The following is a 17,897-nucleotide window of genomic DNA, read 5'->3' as shown; positions in this document are numbered from 1 at the left end:
GATGACAACTAATTTATTTTTTTATTTTATTTTTAATTACGATCATTATCGTAGTATAAAAATAGTGATATTTAGGTAATTAGTTTCAAAAGGAGGACACTTTAGTATTAAATTTCGAAAAAAAAAATGGCAAGCTGATAAAAGAGCATGATAAAGAGATAAAAATAAGTTCTGAACTTGAAATGGATAAACTCATGGCCGTCCTGAATTATCTTCAAACCAGGTGAAATCTTTGGAGATGGTGTATGGTTGACTACATTAAGCAGAATGTTCAGATAAGACCACTTGAAGCTTTATTTGGTCACCATACAGAGCAAGTGTTTTCATTTCATCAGAATTTCATGAAACAGCTGCAAGCTTTTTCCTCTCACCAACAGCATCACTTGACTCACAATGGCATCTAGAATACTCCCAAGAAGAAATTCCTCCATGTTTAGCTGCACACTGCTGCTATTATTAGCATTTAATTTAAGAAAAGTCAGTCTTTTTTGTTTAGCTGGGGAAATTAGTTATGCATAAAATCATTATATTGTTTCATATATTTCTAAATAACTGTAAAATAACAAATAACACATACATGAAATGTTAAGATAGGTGATAAATTTAGTCTGTAACTAATAAATTATCATCACAATTAAATTAAGGGTGTCTGACAGATACTTTGAAACGTAAATCTTTTAAAATTTGAGATATAACATATAAGTCAAGAAAGGAAATTAAGGATCGGAATTCAACGTGCCTATGAAAATGGATCACGATCACTTACCCTTCATTGATACTTCCTATATCTGTCTTTCACAAGCAGCACTAGTGTCAAGAAACTGTTTCTAGCTTTCTGAGACAGCTGTTTTCTCCAGAAGCTTATGCGTTTAAAGGATTCATCATCTCTTGTAATATATAAGCAAACTCCTTAGACTCAGATATTCTCTTCCTCCTCTGAGGAAGATTTTGTCCATCCCAAGGCTGATTCGGATCGCGAGATACAATCTGCAAGAAGCAGAAACAGCCAATCATGTTCCCACTCGTATCGATCCTCTTGTTAGCAGTGATGTAAGCCTCTATCAAAAAATCCCAAGGGAAACTTCTCGAATTCTTGTCCGCTAATTCCCCGGTAAAGCAAGATCATGAAGTTAGACAGTGTATCTTGACCTTTCAGTCTAACAAAGCTTCCAAAGATTTCCCCGGGAAGAAGTTTTCCTATGACTTCATCTCTCTTCCAGCCACTTAGTTATCCTTTCCATGGCTGCATTCCATTCGGATTGAGACTCTGTATGATAGCTTTGTAATCACCTTCCAACTTGACAAATTTCTCTAGAACAACTTTCTCACAAGTGGTATCTTGGCCTACAAAGCATACCCCAACAACAGCATTTGTGTAATCTCTCCTTGTGCAAGCATTCACTATGAGATATACAACTCCATTTTGTGTTGTTCCCAAAGTGTTTTAATTTCAACTCAAAATTCTTGTCTTCCAAGCCTGAAAACACATCACCAGTTAATTCATATAGAAATATGAATATATGATTATTAAAAATATGATATGCTTTGCTATAGATCTTAGCATAATTTTATTTCAATAATTTAACTTGTTTCCTTTAAGATATTCTGCATATGGGGTGATCTTGAATGACAGAAACTATGAAAACAAGAGAATTTAGGAAGAGAAGAAATAAAATCCATTTGCAAATAAAACTCCAATTTTCACATCATTTCAAAAGCATATTGAATTATACATAACGTTGGTATTTTGATTTTGGATTAAAGCTGATGAAATTCAACAGTTACAACCGAGGAAAACCAAATACATTCGTTCACGCATAGCTCTGCAAAGTTTACACCACAAAATCTTGTGTTGTTCACAGACTTGGAATATTTAAAAATTGAAGTCTAACGAGGAATAAACTATGTGTAGGTCAGAATCAATAACGAAGATTTTGAAAATTTCGGATGATAAAAATTGAATCAAATTCTAAAAGATTGCTCAAATAATTCGCTACCAGGAAAGTTGAGAGAAATTTATTCAAGCTGAATCATATCTGACATTTGATTAAGTTAGCAATACCTAAAAATACAGTAGCAATTGAACTTTCCCACAAGAAATGATTTACCTTGCAGTGATTTACTTTGAATATTTTCAAGATTGTTGCGCGAGTCTGCATGCGCTACTTCATTCACTAGTGATTTTCCAATAGCTTCATTTGCCAGCAAACCTGTCAATTCCGTAATTTTCACATTCCAACCATTGATTAGGCCACCTGTGTCAACCCCGAAAATCGGCACAGTTGCCGTCTCAATTAACCTCACCATTTCAAATGCTACCGAACTTAGCTCATCAATCCCAGCATCACTTCTGTATATGTAGTTCATAGCCTTAATACCACTATTCTCTGAATTGTGAAATGAATCTCTAATTATAAGTTGCAATGAGTGAATAGCATTGATTTCGGAAGCCTCCCAAGGCGAACTTTTGCTCTTAACAACTTCAAAAAATGCACTTAACTTCCTTAGCAGTGTGAGACCGGAACCAGAACAAGAAATGCCTCGAACTGATTCGCACCATCGCCATGCCACACACTGCATCCCCAAGAAAAGCAGCACCAGGATAACCAGCATCAGCCAAACTGTCTGTACTCAAACCGGTTGAGTTGCCGTGAGTACTAAGCAACCATTCAACAATGTCTTTTACCTGCGATTTGGACGGCGTTGTGCCTAACAACCAGCAGTTCCCATCCTAATACAGGGCAGCCCCATCACACTTGACAAGATCCTTGATATTAGGAGATTGAGTAACAATCCCAAACGGTGCGTCACGAAGGAGCATGTCACACAGCAAAGTTTATTGAGATCCTTGATATTAGGACAAGTTTTATTGAGATCGGTATAATCAACGCACATCCGTCACTTTTCGTTTTGTTTTTTCGCAAGTACCATATTAGCTAGCTACAAAGGGTATTTTACCTCCCTTATGAACTCGGCTTCTAGTAGAGCCCAGGCTTGCTTTTCCATGACTTGTGTTCTTTCAGGGCCAAGCCTTTGTTGGACAGGTCGTGAGCCTAGGTAAACAGCAAGCTTATGATACATAAGGTCAGGATGTATACCAGGCATATCGGAAACTTTTTAGGCGAAGAGGTCGGTGTTTTGTTGTAAGACTTCAACAAATTTTGTCTTTAATCCTTCATCAAGACTAGCCCTGATGTTTGTTGTCTTTTCTACCCGATCTCCGATTTGAACCTCTTTTATTTTTCTGCTAGGTTGTGGTTGTAGCTTTTCTCGTGCTCGAATACTGCCGAGTTCAATAGTGTTGACTTGCTTACCTTTATGCTGCCTCTTAGGTTTAGGCTTTGATTATAACACTTCCTTGTTAACTTCTAATCTCCTTTAACAGTGGCAATTCCCTCTGAGGTCAAGAATTTCATGCATAGGTAAAGCGTAGAAACTACTGCAGCTAGCCGATTTAAAGTTGTCCAATCTATTAGACCATCTCCAGTAGGGAACTCATCTCAGTTCCTATTTATGACCCACCTGTCATAAAAAGTAACTCCACATCAGCTTTTGCATCATAAACGGTAAATAGGAACTCAAAGCATCTCTCTTTTCTCTATTAGGAGGAACTAACTTTAGTCCCTGTTGTGGTCCCACTTAATTAACTAATTAAAATACTTAAAATTAATGTAATTGATTTTTTTAATAATATTATTTAAATTTATAAATTTAAAAATAATTCACTATTAAAAGATATTAATATTAAATAAATTCATATATAATAATAATACACAATATATAATTCAGGATTACACTAATTTATAGTTTTGTGTTTACAATTGCTAATTTTAATAATATCGTTAGCATTTTAAATTTTAAAAATAAAAATAACTAACTCAACTAAGAATTATTTTGTAAGGTGTAAAAATTAAATTTATTTTTTAATGTAAGTAAATTTAATTAATTATAATTTAATATAATAATATAAATAATATTTAATATTAATTATAATATAAATAATTAATATAAATCACTAACTAAATAAAAATTTAATTATTTAATCTAATTAATTATTTTTTAAATAATTAATATAAATTATTAATTAAATAAAAATATAATTATTTAATATAATTTTTATTATAATTATTACTAATTTAATTATTATTTCATTATTTAATATAATTATTTAATTATTTCAGATTTTATATTATTATTTTTTTAAAATAACTTGCCAAATAGCAAGTTATTATTGGTTAACTTGAGTCCCTGTTTAGAGGGACTCCCTCACCTTGAGATCCGTACAGGAACTCATTCCTTCTCTCCTCCAATGGTTAGAGTTCCTATGTGTCAGAAAAAAGTGAAAGAGGAACTCACCATTGTAGGTGCTCTTAAGTCATTATAGGTTGATATCACATTGATCACAATGTAGTCAACGCTTAAGATTTTTGATTTTATACCCTTACTAAAAGTAGTATGTAATGAGATGAAACTAAGAGTTTGGAAGAGTATATCTCCTAATAGAAAGAGGTTATCTGGATAAGCTTTCAGCTCCTTTTCATTTAACCCGAGTTTGTCAAAGGCAGGTTTAAACAATATATCTATAAGACTCCAAATTTTTTTAAAATTAAATAATAAATTATTTATGATTTATTATATTTATTTAAGATTATATTTTAAAATATATATATATATATTAGACAATTTCTTATTTATGATTTAAAATTTTAGTAATTGAATAATAATAATAATAATAATTTTATATATTTTAATTTAAATATATATATATATATATATATATATATATTAGACAATTTCTTATTTATAATTTAAAACTTTAGTAATTGAATAATAATAATAATAAAAATTTTATATATTTTAATTTAAATAATTAAATTTTAAATTTTATTTTATAATTTTAAAAAAATTAATTTTATTATCTCTAATTCTTAAATTAGAGTAATTATTTAAAAATAATTTATAAATTTATGAATAACTGGTGCTTTCTTTTAAATATGATTTTATTGGATTAAAATTAGTTTTCAATTACTATATTATTCCTAATTTTTTTTAAAATTATCAAACCACCCAAAAATTCCCAAATTAAAACCCTAATCCTAATTTCAATTTAACACACACCCATACTCTCTAACCCTAAACTTAGCCGCCACCCCCTTTCCCTTTCTTCCTAAAGTAGCACACAAAACACTATACACAACAGCAGTATATACCAAAAATAGAGAAAGAGAAGCGGAGAGGGAGACGAGGAAGAAGGGTGAGGCGAGGGGAGAGGATGCTACCGCCGGCTTGGAGCTCGTCATTCGTGTCTCATCGCGTCGCTGCCTCACCGCGTCCAGTTCACCGCCGATCCGTCAACCGCTGTCGAGGAGGGAGAGAAAGCAAGTGCGAGGAGCCGTTCTGTCGCCGAGAAGAGAAACAACGCGTGAGAGGGAGCTCGTCTCCGCCAGCTTCATCAAATCTCCAGCGCCGAACTTGTCTCTGTCGCCATCGTGGAATCGCGAACGAAGGACGCACGAGAGGATTGCCGCCGTTTTGCCTTGCCGCCGATGGGTGAGTTTGCCACTAGAAACTGGACGCCGGAAAGAGAGAAGGTGACAGTGGGGAGGGGGTGTTGTCGGTGTGGTTTCCGTTGTTGTGGATTGGAGGTTGCCGCCGAGCTGTATGCGGCTGTTGGAGCTGCTCCGCCATCATTCTGGTCACTGAGTATGGCGCGAGTGTCGCTGGAATTACCGTCGAAGCTATCGCTGCTTTGTTCTTGGTTCCTTTCTTTGTACGATGAATTATTTTGCTCCGAAAATTTTTTTAATCGTTGTTCCGTTATGTTGCTGATGAATTTGCTGCATTTTTGCGATAAGTTTGAGTTGCGGTTCTTGCATGTCGTGTTTGAAGTTGCGGTTATTACCGCGGAAATGGTCTGGAGCTGTGGTTGTGGCTGCCGCTAATGCGAGCCGAGAAAAAGGGATTTTGATACTCTGCATAGCTTTCGGGTTTCAATTATTCGAGATAGGGCACTTTTCTTAAACTTATTTTACTTTTAAGAGTTGTTACAAGTCGATATTAATGCAAAAATTTTATTTTTGTGATTTCGTAAGACTTAGGGACTGAATTGAGTTATTATGGATGATTGTAATTATTTGTCTGGTGGTTATTGACTGTTTGAGAGGGTTAAATATTTTGAGTTGTTGATTTTATTAAATTAGCGGTTGCCGAATTAGTTTTCTTGGATTTGAAAATATTTTTGTTATTGAAAACGAGTTAACTTTTGAAAATATTTAATATTAGAATTTAGTTTAATTCTAGAAATGATTTGATTTTAGAATAGATTTAATATGAAATTTGGTTTGATATCGAACTTGATTTTATATCGGAATTTGGTTTAAAATAAATTTGAAAATGATTTGATATTTGAAAACGGTTTGATTATTGAAAATGATTTGCTATTTGAAAATGGTTAAGAATGGTTTTAGGAATATTTGGATGGGACTCGAGGAGGATGACAGAGTCTGGATTTTAGAATAGATGTTGCCGAAATTTCTATAAAAATTAGAGGCTTCATTTGAAGTGATTATTTAGAAAGATTTAGTTTTAAAGATTATACTTTTTGAGTTTGATTTATTTAGAAAAAAAATAATTATGTTGAGTTTAAATTATTGATGAACGGAATGGGAGGTGTGATAATGAAGAATGATAAAGATAATGACATTGAAAAATAATGAATTAAAAGTATATGTGACTTGCAAAATTGAGACAAATTATTCACCCTCTGTACATAAGATGTGACCGGCCACTTTAACTCCCCGAATTCCCTCATAGGCATGCATATATATATATATATATATATATATATGAATTTGAGTTTGGGATTTTGTCACCTCCATAGATGAGTTTGGAATTTTTACCATGGATATTATTGAGTTTGGGGATGCGTGTATAGAGGGACTGTCCACAGTTAGCTACCAGGACGTGTCGGGTTAGTTATGTAACCGACAGATGATATCATCAGCCATAGGATAGGCATACATCATATGCATTTGTATGTTTTACTTGAGTGTGCATTATTTTTGTTTGCCTATTTGTTCAACTATGCTTATTTGCTGTTTGTCATACTTGTTGTATTTGTATTCTATCTGTTTTTTCCTTGTTTGTAACATATATGTGTGCAACTGAGAAATCCCTCATGCTGATGATGGTGAAGCTGAGGGTTGTTTTCCTGATGTGATGGTTTGATTGTTGATTTGATTGAATTGCTCTGGGATAAAGGCTGTGATTTTTTTTTTTTTTGATTGAGGTTTTAGTAAAGTATGAAAGATCAAGCTGATTTAGCATAGACTTAATAAACCTATGCTTAGAACAGGTTAGTCATTCATACAGTCTAAAAAACTGATTAAGATTTTCTTATAAGAAAAGAAAGGTTTTTAGATTTCTAGATAATTAAATATTAGTTTTTTGAAAATATTTTGGATGATCAGTGGTTTTTAAAAGATTTATAGTACAAACGATAATCACTGCCTTGAAATCAATTCTTCTCTTTATACGTATCTTCTTGTGACAATTCTTAAACCCTCTACTAAAAATCTTTTTGAGAACAATGTTCTCACCCCTACAGCTTTATCTTTTTAGGACGAATGAGGAAGCTTACAAAATTTCTTTTAAGTTCTTAGATATGTTGTTTTTGTTTGTATACATATGTTATAGATTTTTTCTCACCTTTATTATTATATTCTTATAAAAAGGGATATGAGTCATGACTGTAATAACATGTATGTATATAATATTTGTAAGTTGCTTGAGTAAGAAGTTTTGTTTATATGTATATGCTTATTTGTTTTTAGTTAAAAAAATATTTTCGTTTTTCTTTTAAATGAAAACAGCAATACGGTTTCGAGTCAAAGACCCCTATTTCATTATTAAATATATGAAGTCATCGTAATACTTCTCGCTATCAGAGTGGCGCAGTCGAAAGCGTAACATTCTGATAATAAAGGTGTTACAATATCAGCCGAACTTCCTTGATCTATCAGAGTTCTGTGGAGGTTTGCATTGGCAAGTATCATAGTGATCACAACTAGATCGTCATGACCAAGAGTCACTCCTTGGGCGTCTTCCTTAGTGAACGAGATTGTAGGTAAGTCGGGAACTTCCTTTTCCTCGCCAACCTGGTAGACTTCTTTTAGATGCATTTTTCGAGAAGACTTCGTTATGCCTCCTCCTGCAAACCCTCCATCAATCATGTGAATGTGTTTGTCAGGGGTTTGTGGTGGTCAATCTAGTTGATTTCCGTCTTCATCGCCTCTCTTCCTTTTCCCTGGATCGTCGGGCCTATCTGCAAGATATCTGTCTAACCGACCTTCTCTGACTAGTTTCTCTATCACATTTTTCATATCATAGCAATCATTAGTGGAATGCTCATATAGTTTGTGGTACTCGCAATACTCCGTCCGACTTCCAGCTTTCTTGTGCTTAATAGGACAAGGAAGTGGAAGTTTTTCAATGTGACAGATTTTTCTGTAGATGTCGACAAGAAAAACTCAGAGTGGGGTATAGTTATGATATCTTCATAGCTTTTTCGAGTTGTATTTCTCTTTTTTCTTCGCTTTCTTATCTTTGTCCCGAACTTGGTAGGGAGGGTTTTACCTTGGAACTCGCTCTTTATGTCGAGAATTCTCCTCCATGTTAATGTACTTTTCCGCTCGTTCTTGTATTTCATACAAATAGATCGTATGTTGCTAGGATATAGATTGAGAAAACGACCCTTCTCTAATGCCGTTAACCAACCCAATTATCACCGCTTCTGGAGGTAAGTTTTGTATTTCTAAGCAAACTTTATTGAATCTTTCCATATAATCTTAGATAAATTTTCCTACTTGTTTAACCCCTAGGAGACTTAGAGCATGCTTGACTTTATCCTTCTGAATTGAAAATCGGGTAAGAAACTTCCTTGCTAGGTCGTCAAAACATGTCACCGACCTGGGTGGTAAGTTATCAAACCACTTCATTGCTTCTTTTGTTAACATGGTTGGAAAAGTTTTGCAGCGAGTTGCATTGGACGCATCAGCTAGGTATATCCGACTTTTAAAATTGCTAAGATGGTGCCTTAGGTCGGTCGTTTCGTCATAGAGATTCATGTCGGGACTTTTAAAGTTTCTAGGAAACCTGACTCGCATGATCTCTTCAATGAACGGATCCTCTTCTCCAAGAGGGTTTTCCTCCCATTCAGCCTGAGTACCCCGACTTCTAAGGTCGGCCTCCAATTTTGAAAGCTTTTCTTCCAATTCTCTTTGTCATCGTACCTCTTTTCGCAAATCTCTTTCTACTTCTCTTTGTCGCTCAATCTCTTGCTCAATTTGCTCTAATTGACCGTGTTGCCCGTGTACCAGCCCCATTTATCATTGTAGGATGAGGGGCTCCTCATCCTCGGGTGGATGAAGTTACGAATGGATTTGCCGCGGTGATGAATTTTTCCATGTACCCTCTCCGTGGGGCCACTCACTCTTTCATGTCGCGGAGGTATCACGAGTGATCAGTCGTTGTTATGAGGTTCTGATTCTGATTCAGATGTCGTGTGACTGTCCTCAAATTGATTATCCGCGACAATTGAGTGTAGACTTCCAAGTCCCCGGCAACGATACCAATATTCTGAAGGTTACCTGAAACGGATGGATTTGCGCCTGAACGTGAGGTACAGACTCCTTTTAGGGCAGCGTCTGACTTTGTTGATGCCGAAGTACCACCATCTGAGTTCTTCGTAAGGAGGTGGTGGGTGGTACCTGCAAGGGACTCCGATACTTAAGTTAGCAAGAGTTTAAAGTAGGTTTTTTATAAATTAGATTCTAAATATACATGAGTGTGTCAGTGTATTTATAGTAGATCTTCTTTTTTAAGGAAGTTGTTTAGATCTTCCATCTAAATAGATAAAAGATATCTTAAGAGTTAGTTACTTATTTAAATAAAAAAGATTGAATTACTGTTGTCGTGTCCAACCTCATAAATAAGACCATCTTTATTGAATGAACTTTTATTCTTTCTGGACTTGACTATGTTTTTTGGGACAAGACACAAATACTATATATGATATGAATATCCATGAGAGTATACTCCATATCGTATATGCTGTGAAAAATTATTTAAAACTTTCTTTAGATGAATCTTCTGTTGGGATTATGAATTAGGAGGGTAGTAGACTAATAGTCATGTTACATGATGAAATAAAGGAAAAGATCAGCAACCATTGTAAATGGCAATGCGTTCCCTAACCGAAAATGAGAAGCACTAAAGCAACACTGAAATAAGCAGGGTTTAAATGAATAATAAGAATAACTATAAGATTGTATCGGACACTAAAACTAAAATTTTAATTTTAAAACACAAAATTTTAACTTTTTTAGTTATTTTTAAAAAACAAATATAAAAAATTAAAATTTTTAAAAATAAAAAATAAAATTTTAATAATAATTTTTTAAAAAAATATATTTATTTAACTTTTTAAATTTTAAATTTATCTATTAATTTTTATATTTATTTTAAATTAAACATAATACTAAAATACATTTCAATTCGTTATATTTTATAAGTTATATCAAATATAATATAAAAAATTAATTTATCTTTATCTTTATCTTTCAATCACATTATTTCGGTCTTGGGTTTTTTTCCAGGCCTAATAACGATTATGTCAACAGCACATACCATTATACCGGAAAACAATCACAGAAGGCGGTGACTGTGACTCTGTGAGAGTCTGGTCCTTTCTTTAAAAAACAAATAAAAAAAGCTTAAGCAGTAAAGCATGAAAGAATTTTCTTTGGGGAATAGCCACGTGTGCGAAAATTTTCAGCAGTGTCCTCTATCTTGAGCAATCCTTTCCCTCTTTGAGCTTCAATTCCTGCTCTTTTTTCCTCTGCCATCCGATGAATTTCGGCAATTTTATTTTGCATCTTTTCGAAATACTCAGCCTTCTTTCTCTCCAATTTTTCCTATTATAACAAATTAAACCCGTGCATTTAGATCGCATTTTTATCAAACGAAGGGATGTAATTAACATGGAATAATTAATGGAGCAAATAAAGCAGGTATATATTACCGCATTTTTCTTAAGCTTTGCCTCAACCGATGCTTTCTTGCTATCCTCCCATAATCCAACAGCAAATTGCATCTTATAAGCCCTGTTAATATTAACCCAATTCATATACTAACATATACCACAGAATAAATATCCTATTATTTTACGTGATATTATTTTACATATTTAAGATATTAAGTCTCGTATTGTCTAAATTTTAAAGTCAGTAGTTTTTATAAATGTGAGACAAGTCTATTAATTTTTATAAATATGAGACAACTCTTACTTCTTGAATTAACTTTTGAAGTAAGTTAGGTTTTTCTGGTATGGAACTTTATGAATATACCTGTTGTCTATTTTAGTCTTCTCACTTTCTTCCCATGCTTTAATCAAAGCCCGTTTCTTCTCTGCTTCAAGTCTTGCAAGCGGACCATCTAAATCCCCTGTATCCTTTCTGGCAGAAGAAGTTGCAGCCTCTATACGAAAACGTTTGACACAGCAATTAAGGTAACATTATTATTTATTTATATGCAGAAAAGTGGCAACCACAAGCACCAACAATAATGCAAGTATCAAGGGAAGAGAGGAGAGTGTGAACCTTGATATTTGAGGAGTTTATTGTTTTCGGTATAAGAGTAGTGAGGAACATCCTCGGAGTCCGATGAGTTTGAGTTATTGTCAGAGGTCTCTCCCATGAACATCCTAAGCTGTATTAGCAGAGTCCGATGAAGACCACTATATGTGAAGCTTCACCTTTAATTTCTTTTGGATTCTAACAATAACTCCTAACTCCCAGTCTTCTTTAAGAGGCGCTCCCACTCCCAATAACATTTTCTCAAGTATATATAATATATGCCTCTTTGCTCAACGCAACAGCTCTTGAACCAAAGCGTAACCGAATAATGTTACGTTGCGATACCTTTTTATTATTTTTAATTTGTCCTTAATCAGTAATTAATTAGATGATGTTCTATCTTGCCTCTTTGAAAGAGCCCTCGATTCACTGATTGAATTGACAACAAGAGTCATGATTTAGCCTTTTATTAATTCGTTATACCAACGTGGCCACATTGTAATTTGTTGTTTCTAAATGCAGATGATGCTTACAATTTAATCACACGAATGTCACAATGATGTTGAGTTTTGATGCATAATACGTAGTCTGAGAGATTAAATTCATATTTCATACCATCTTTAATATGTAGTATCGCCATAGAGGTAGGAAAGTAGAATTTTTCTGGTGCTTAAGTTATAGCCTTGTCTTCCTATGCTAGTATGAGATAGTTGCAACAAAAATTAAACTGGTGTAGAAGAACCAAAACCTTCTACACTTATAAAAGGTATGACAGTAACGTACAAAGATGATAAGTGGTTGTTTTGAAGACATTTTCTGTCAACTGGTAACGTTGTAAAAGATGGACAAAAATGGCTATTTTGGTAGATGAATTTCAAAATTAAAAAATATGAACCCGATAACAACTAATAATTAAATTATTCACACTTATTGGATATAATTACTCTAATCGACCACTTGTCATTTTTCTGGGTTGCCACTGCATTTCTATAGATGTATAAAAGGTTTAGGTTCTTTTTAAATCAAAGCAATTACCAAAATTAAATGATGGTAACGTTGTGAGCCCATTGGATTTAAGTCATTTAACAAATGAAAGCATTAAATATTCCATGCTTAAAATATTTTTATTAATTTGATGAGATTATATAAATGTAAGAACCTAGGTGCTGCAAATGGAATTTTCTCTTTAGCCAAAGCCTAAACCCTGTGTATTGTTGCACGCATTTCCGCGTGAGAAGCAGGCTCGCAAAAGACAAGGGCTGACGAAATTGTTGACAAAATTATGAGAAACAGAAATAAAACATGAAGCAGAAATAAAGAAAAGGTTTCTTTTTGCATTGGTCAACAAAAAAATATCTCCCCCTTCCTAGGCAGGTAGGTACTATGTACCCGAGACTTGACTTGAGAGTAAGCAGTTTAAATAAAAACATGGTACCAAGGCCCATGGTATCTCCACCTCATTATGTTCCATTCTTTTCTTCTCGTCACTTAACAACCACCTTCGTATTTAGCTCTTGCTCTTCTCTTCCAAATCCATCTTCTTCATTTCCACAACAAACAAAAACATTTAAAAGGAATGGATGTATTTATTTCAGAAGAGTACGTGGCAAAGCGAAGAATGGAGAAGAAGGCGGCGAAAGCAGTCTCCAATTCACATAATAGGAACATCAAGGAAGCTTCTTCCAACGATAACAACAACAACAACAATATCAGCAACGCTTTCTTCCTCTCTAATTCTAATTCTAATTCTATTGGCGCAGACAATCATCATCTTGTTTTCACTTGCTTCTCTGCTTAACGAACCTACATTCCCCTCATACTAACTATTTGCTGTATCATTTCGGAAAGCAATGATGAATGATGCTTAACCACATTACTTACTTCATCTTGCTAATCCTACACCATTCCTCTGCTCTTTATTTTTTATTTATTTATTTTTTTTTCCCTTTTTGTAAGATCGCAGATTCCCAGTATTTTAGAGAAGCAATTTTAAGATTTGATCTGCTACCTTCACCACACTGAAAACGACAACTAGAAAATTAGGGCTAACCCCCGTTTTGCACTCGCTTGTAAAACATTGTTCAGACAAAGTGGATATTTTTGGTCTTCAAGTGGATTTCTTGACCCAAAAAGAGTGTATACTTCGGCCCAGTAATAGCCCACTATCAATGTTCGTTTTAAAAAAACTAGTTGTTTATTGCTACTCACTGGGCCCAAACTAATGAAATATTCACTCTACGATACCAAAAATTTAATTAAATAAATAGACGGAAACTAGTAAGAAAGTGAAAGGCTAGGAAGGCATTCATGAGTTATTATTATATAGTTTTTTTTTTATAACAAGAGTTAAATTTTGACTAATCACCGTGGAAAGGGATTTACATAGTCATTTAATTAAATTCATATATTTAATCATTTTTAGTTAATATATTCAAAAGTTGCCAATAAATAATAGTTCAAATGGCAGTCTCCCCATACTCAATTAAAAGGTTGCGGATTCGAGTCTTCTATTTTTGATAAAAAAAAATATATATATATATTAAGAACAAAATTTATATATATATATATTCAAAAGTTATTTATTTTTAATAAATTTGCAAAGTATATTTTTTCTTAATTTTTGTAATTTTTTAAAAATATTTCTAATATTTAATTTTATTTTTAATATTTTTATTTGTGTCAAAATCATTTTTGACATTAGTTTTATCTAAAATATTAAGAACAAAATTTAAAACATTAAGGAATAATTTTGACAAAAATAAAAAATATTATTGACAAATTGAATGAATTGAAAATATTAAAGACGAAATTAGATGAAATTAAAAATTAGTTATTTTTAAAAAAAATTATAAATATTAAGAATGAAAAGTATAATTTACCTTTTTAATAATATAACCATACAAATTTTTATCAATAAAAATAATAATGAATTAATAATAATAATAATAATAAATTGAAGATATGGTATTATATTTTGATGTGTGACTGGCATTGTGACTAGCTCAGTGGCTCCCAATGTATGGCTTGAACGTGAAGTCATATCATAAAATGTAAGAATTGAACGATCCAAATGTTTTAGTGTTTTACAATGTTCTCGACCCCATCATCACCTTTGCAATTTCTCATAGTTGTCACTTAATTTTGTAGTGTGATATATAACTGATAAAGATGGAGCAACAAAGGCGTAGAGACGTAGGGTTTCTTTCATCACGTGAGGCCTCTAAACCTTTGGCTGTATAGCACATGACCTTTCAATTTTTTTCCCCCTTCATTATTGCTCTTTTATTTTAGCATATATTCTCCCATGCTCTCTCTCATTCGCCCCCTTTTCAAATTTCAGCGCCATAAGGTGTAGTGTTACTTACTGTTTGGTTTCCAATTTGTAAAAAAAGCAAGGTGTACCAACAACAAACATATCACAGGGTGTGTGAGCGTGATGCGCCATATGAGATCAGTCTTATTAAGGGACCCCATTTATAAAGAACCAACATTGCCCCTCTTAATAGCAAGTTGACATGTCTTGTGAGCTATTTTGGTGTGCTGGATGTGTTGAATCATACAAAAAATTTAATTATTTTGTACTGAAATTCATTTTATCACTTTTAAATTTTAATTTCTACTTTATGTCGTTTTTATTCTCCAAATTTAGCATTTAAATTCTTATTCTTTATTCAGATAATAGTATTGTTTGATCTTAGATGATAAATGAGAGATGATTAGTAGACAAATTTCACGTGAGCACCTTCATCTGATGGGTTTCACTTTCATGTCTATCATGTGTCTGAGGGAGCACGTCATTCTTCCAAGTGCACCCTTTCCTTTATTATAGCTCTCTCCTTCAGCCTTTTGTCTTTGTCCAACTGAAAATTAAAGCCTGGAACTATCATCATGTTTAAAGAGGTTTGCTTTGAATATTGTTTCATTCAACTTATGATCAGTAACTTATTTAGTAAAGACACTAGAAGATTTCACATCCCCATTGTTGTCACGTTTGCTTATAGTTATAGAGATAAAGTGAAAGATATAAGATTAACTAAGCCAAATTCATGTGATCCATCAATAATAATATAATCTCAATAAAATAAAGCTAGCCAGCTACTTAGTTCTCGGACCACATCTAAGGCACACAGATATTTTTCCCCCCTTTCTTCTAAAGTGCCACTGCCAGGTATTACCTATTATATATTTTTTTCTTGTTCCCCTAATTAATCAAGTGGGCCTTTAATAATTGAGAATTATAGGAATGGAGGAAGAAGGGGATCAAACTTGTGGTTGATGATTACTTAATTTGGACAGATCAGAGTGGATATGCATACATGATACATGCAAGAGAGTAGGTACCATCAAAGAAAGGAGCAAGTCAATTATTTTTCATTTTTATATGTGAAATTAAACTTCTATAATTGTCTCCCTCAATTAAGATCTAGGCTCAATTCCTGAGAACTAAGAAGGCAGAATAGAATGCTTGTTTCGAAAGCAAAGGATGCAATCAAGACATGTATATGCTACTACAGTCAATGATTCTCCATGACCGTATCTTAGCATATGAGTATAGACACATTTATTTATTTATTTTAAAAAAGAGAGAAACAGTTTCACATGGAACAGAACTGTATTCTGCATATTCTCTGCAAACACTTAGCTTTAGAACTGGCTAGCTCTAGCTATATTATTATGATACATTAAGTGTGTTCTTCTTCTGCATATATTTCATTCCATTTTTAATACTAATTAATTTCTAGCGTGACAGTGAAAATACCTTTACTAACTTGGCCATGTTGACAAAGATCTGTGACATACATGATGAGTTATAATAAAAGGTACCACTTAATTTCCCTAGTTGATATTGGTGTATTACCTAAACTAAGAACATCAATTATATATAATAATGATAACATGAAGTCCTAAGCTTTTCCTTCTCCAAATTAGTTCGCATGTATGTTCAGTTAGATCCTAAGTAGTAATAGTTGAATTGATGAGTTAGATGGAGGAAAACCATTTATTTGCTGATTGATTTCAGAAGATCATTGCCTAATAATAAACCTTAAAAGGTTTCAATTTGTAATTTAATTCGGTGGAGATTAAAATACTAAGACGCGAACCGACGAATTTCAATACCATGATCCAATCTTAGTAATAATTTGTATGAAAAAGCCAAAAGTGGAAATCATAATAATGAGCAACGTGGATAAAAGGGTCCCTCCACTCGTTGAAAATGTCGAACGGGACCAAGTGATGATGCTCTGCTAAAAAAAACATCATCATAAACTAGCACGCATCTTCTATGTCTTCTATGGTTCCCACACTTTACTATGTACTTTGAATTAAACTAATCTTAATCGTAAATTAACAATCCCTGTCACGGTTGGTTAGTGCTTTAGGCTTAATCTGTAGACAAGCTCAAAGATTTACCATGACGTTACTTCTTAAGAAGTTGTCGGATTAGATCTTTGAAACTCACTTAAAGGAAGTTGGGGACCTAATTTAATTGTTGATGTAACACCACGCCAATGGTTAATTATTTTGTTATTAAAGGAATTTTAAGCTCTTCTTTAATAGGGGTGTTTTAGAGATTATTAGAGTTTAATTTCATTTGATCGCGACGTGCACATTTCTAATATACAGAAATTATTTAAAAAAGAAACCAGAATTAATATTTTTCTTCCTTTGTGTTCGATTAATCCAATAAATCTTGATAATTCGAAAAAATACTAAAAATTATTAAAAATTATTTTTTTAGGTTAGTAGTTAGTCATCAATTTTAAAAATATGAACTAAAATATATTGTTAAATTACTAAACTAAAAAAATTAAGTTGATAATTAAAAATAATTATTAAAAATAATAAATTTTAATAGTTTTCTCATTAATCTCATATACATGTAGAAGATTATTATTTATTAATATGCTCCTTTAATACCTTGGGAATATTTTGGTTAATTTGACATTAATATACCATCAACCGAGCAACCAACCTTTTGGATTAATGCAGCAGGGGAAAAAGAATAATGTATTGAAACAGAGTATTTTGTTGTTTTAATAATAGGGTAGATGGCAATTGCTAATATAATAGAACATATATTAACATAAATCAGTATAAGTAAGTGATAGTTAAATTAAAAATGGGGATGCCATAATTAATTGGTAATTTGGTATGTGGCCCTAAAGAATGAATATACATGAATTTGATTACCAGAAGAGGGTAAGCACTAGAGCACCCAGTGGCTTGTGTGATTTGATGGCTTCCATTTCATCATCAATGTGA

The 17,897-nt window shown here is 32.9% G+C and overlaps 1 protein-coding gene and 1 pseudogene across 2 annotated transcripts; both read right to left on the bottom strand.

The window, feature by feature from the left end:
• On the bottom strand, nucleotides 1-3,105 carry LOC107633489 (phytochrome E-like; annotated as a pseudogene). Its single transcript, XR_015907065.1, has 4 exons — nucleotides 2,959-3,105; nucleotides 2,109-2,836; nucleotides 767-1,477; nucleotides 1-450 (listed from the first exon to the last, which is right to left on the bottom strand). The product of XR_015907065.1 is annotated as a phytochrome E-like (transcript).
• Nucleotides 3,106-10,663: 7,558 nt separating this feature from the next.
• LOC107634581 (remorin-like) lies at nucleotides 10,664-11,873 on the bottom strand. The gene is made up of 4 exons (XM_016338011.3): nucleotides 11,658-11,873; nucleotides 11,406-11,535; nucleotides 11,081-11,162; nucleotides 10,664-10,973 (listed from the first exon to the last, which is right to left on the bottom strand). The coding sequence occupies exons 1-4, from the start codon at nucleotides 11,758-11,760 to the stop codon at nucleotides 10,773-10,775; spliced, it is 516 nt and encodes a 171-aa protein (XP_016193497.1). The 5' UTR covers nucleotides 11,761-11,873; the 3' UTR covers nucleotides 10,664-10,772.
• Nucleotides 11,874-17,897: the final 6,024 nt, after the last annotated feature.

The sequence above is a fragment of the Arachis ipaensis genome, chromosome B3 (genome assembly GCF_059453495.1).
Source record: "Arachis ipaensis isolate K30076 ecotype BB chromosome B3, ASM5945349v1, whole genome shotgun sequence".
Lineage (NCBI taxonomy): Eukaryota > Viridiplantae > Streptophyta > Magnoliopsida > Fabales > Fabaceae > Arachis > Arachis ipaensis.
The sequence above is the reverse complement of the archived record's forward strand: the minus strand, read 5'-3'. Positions and strand labels throughout refer to the sequence as shown.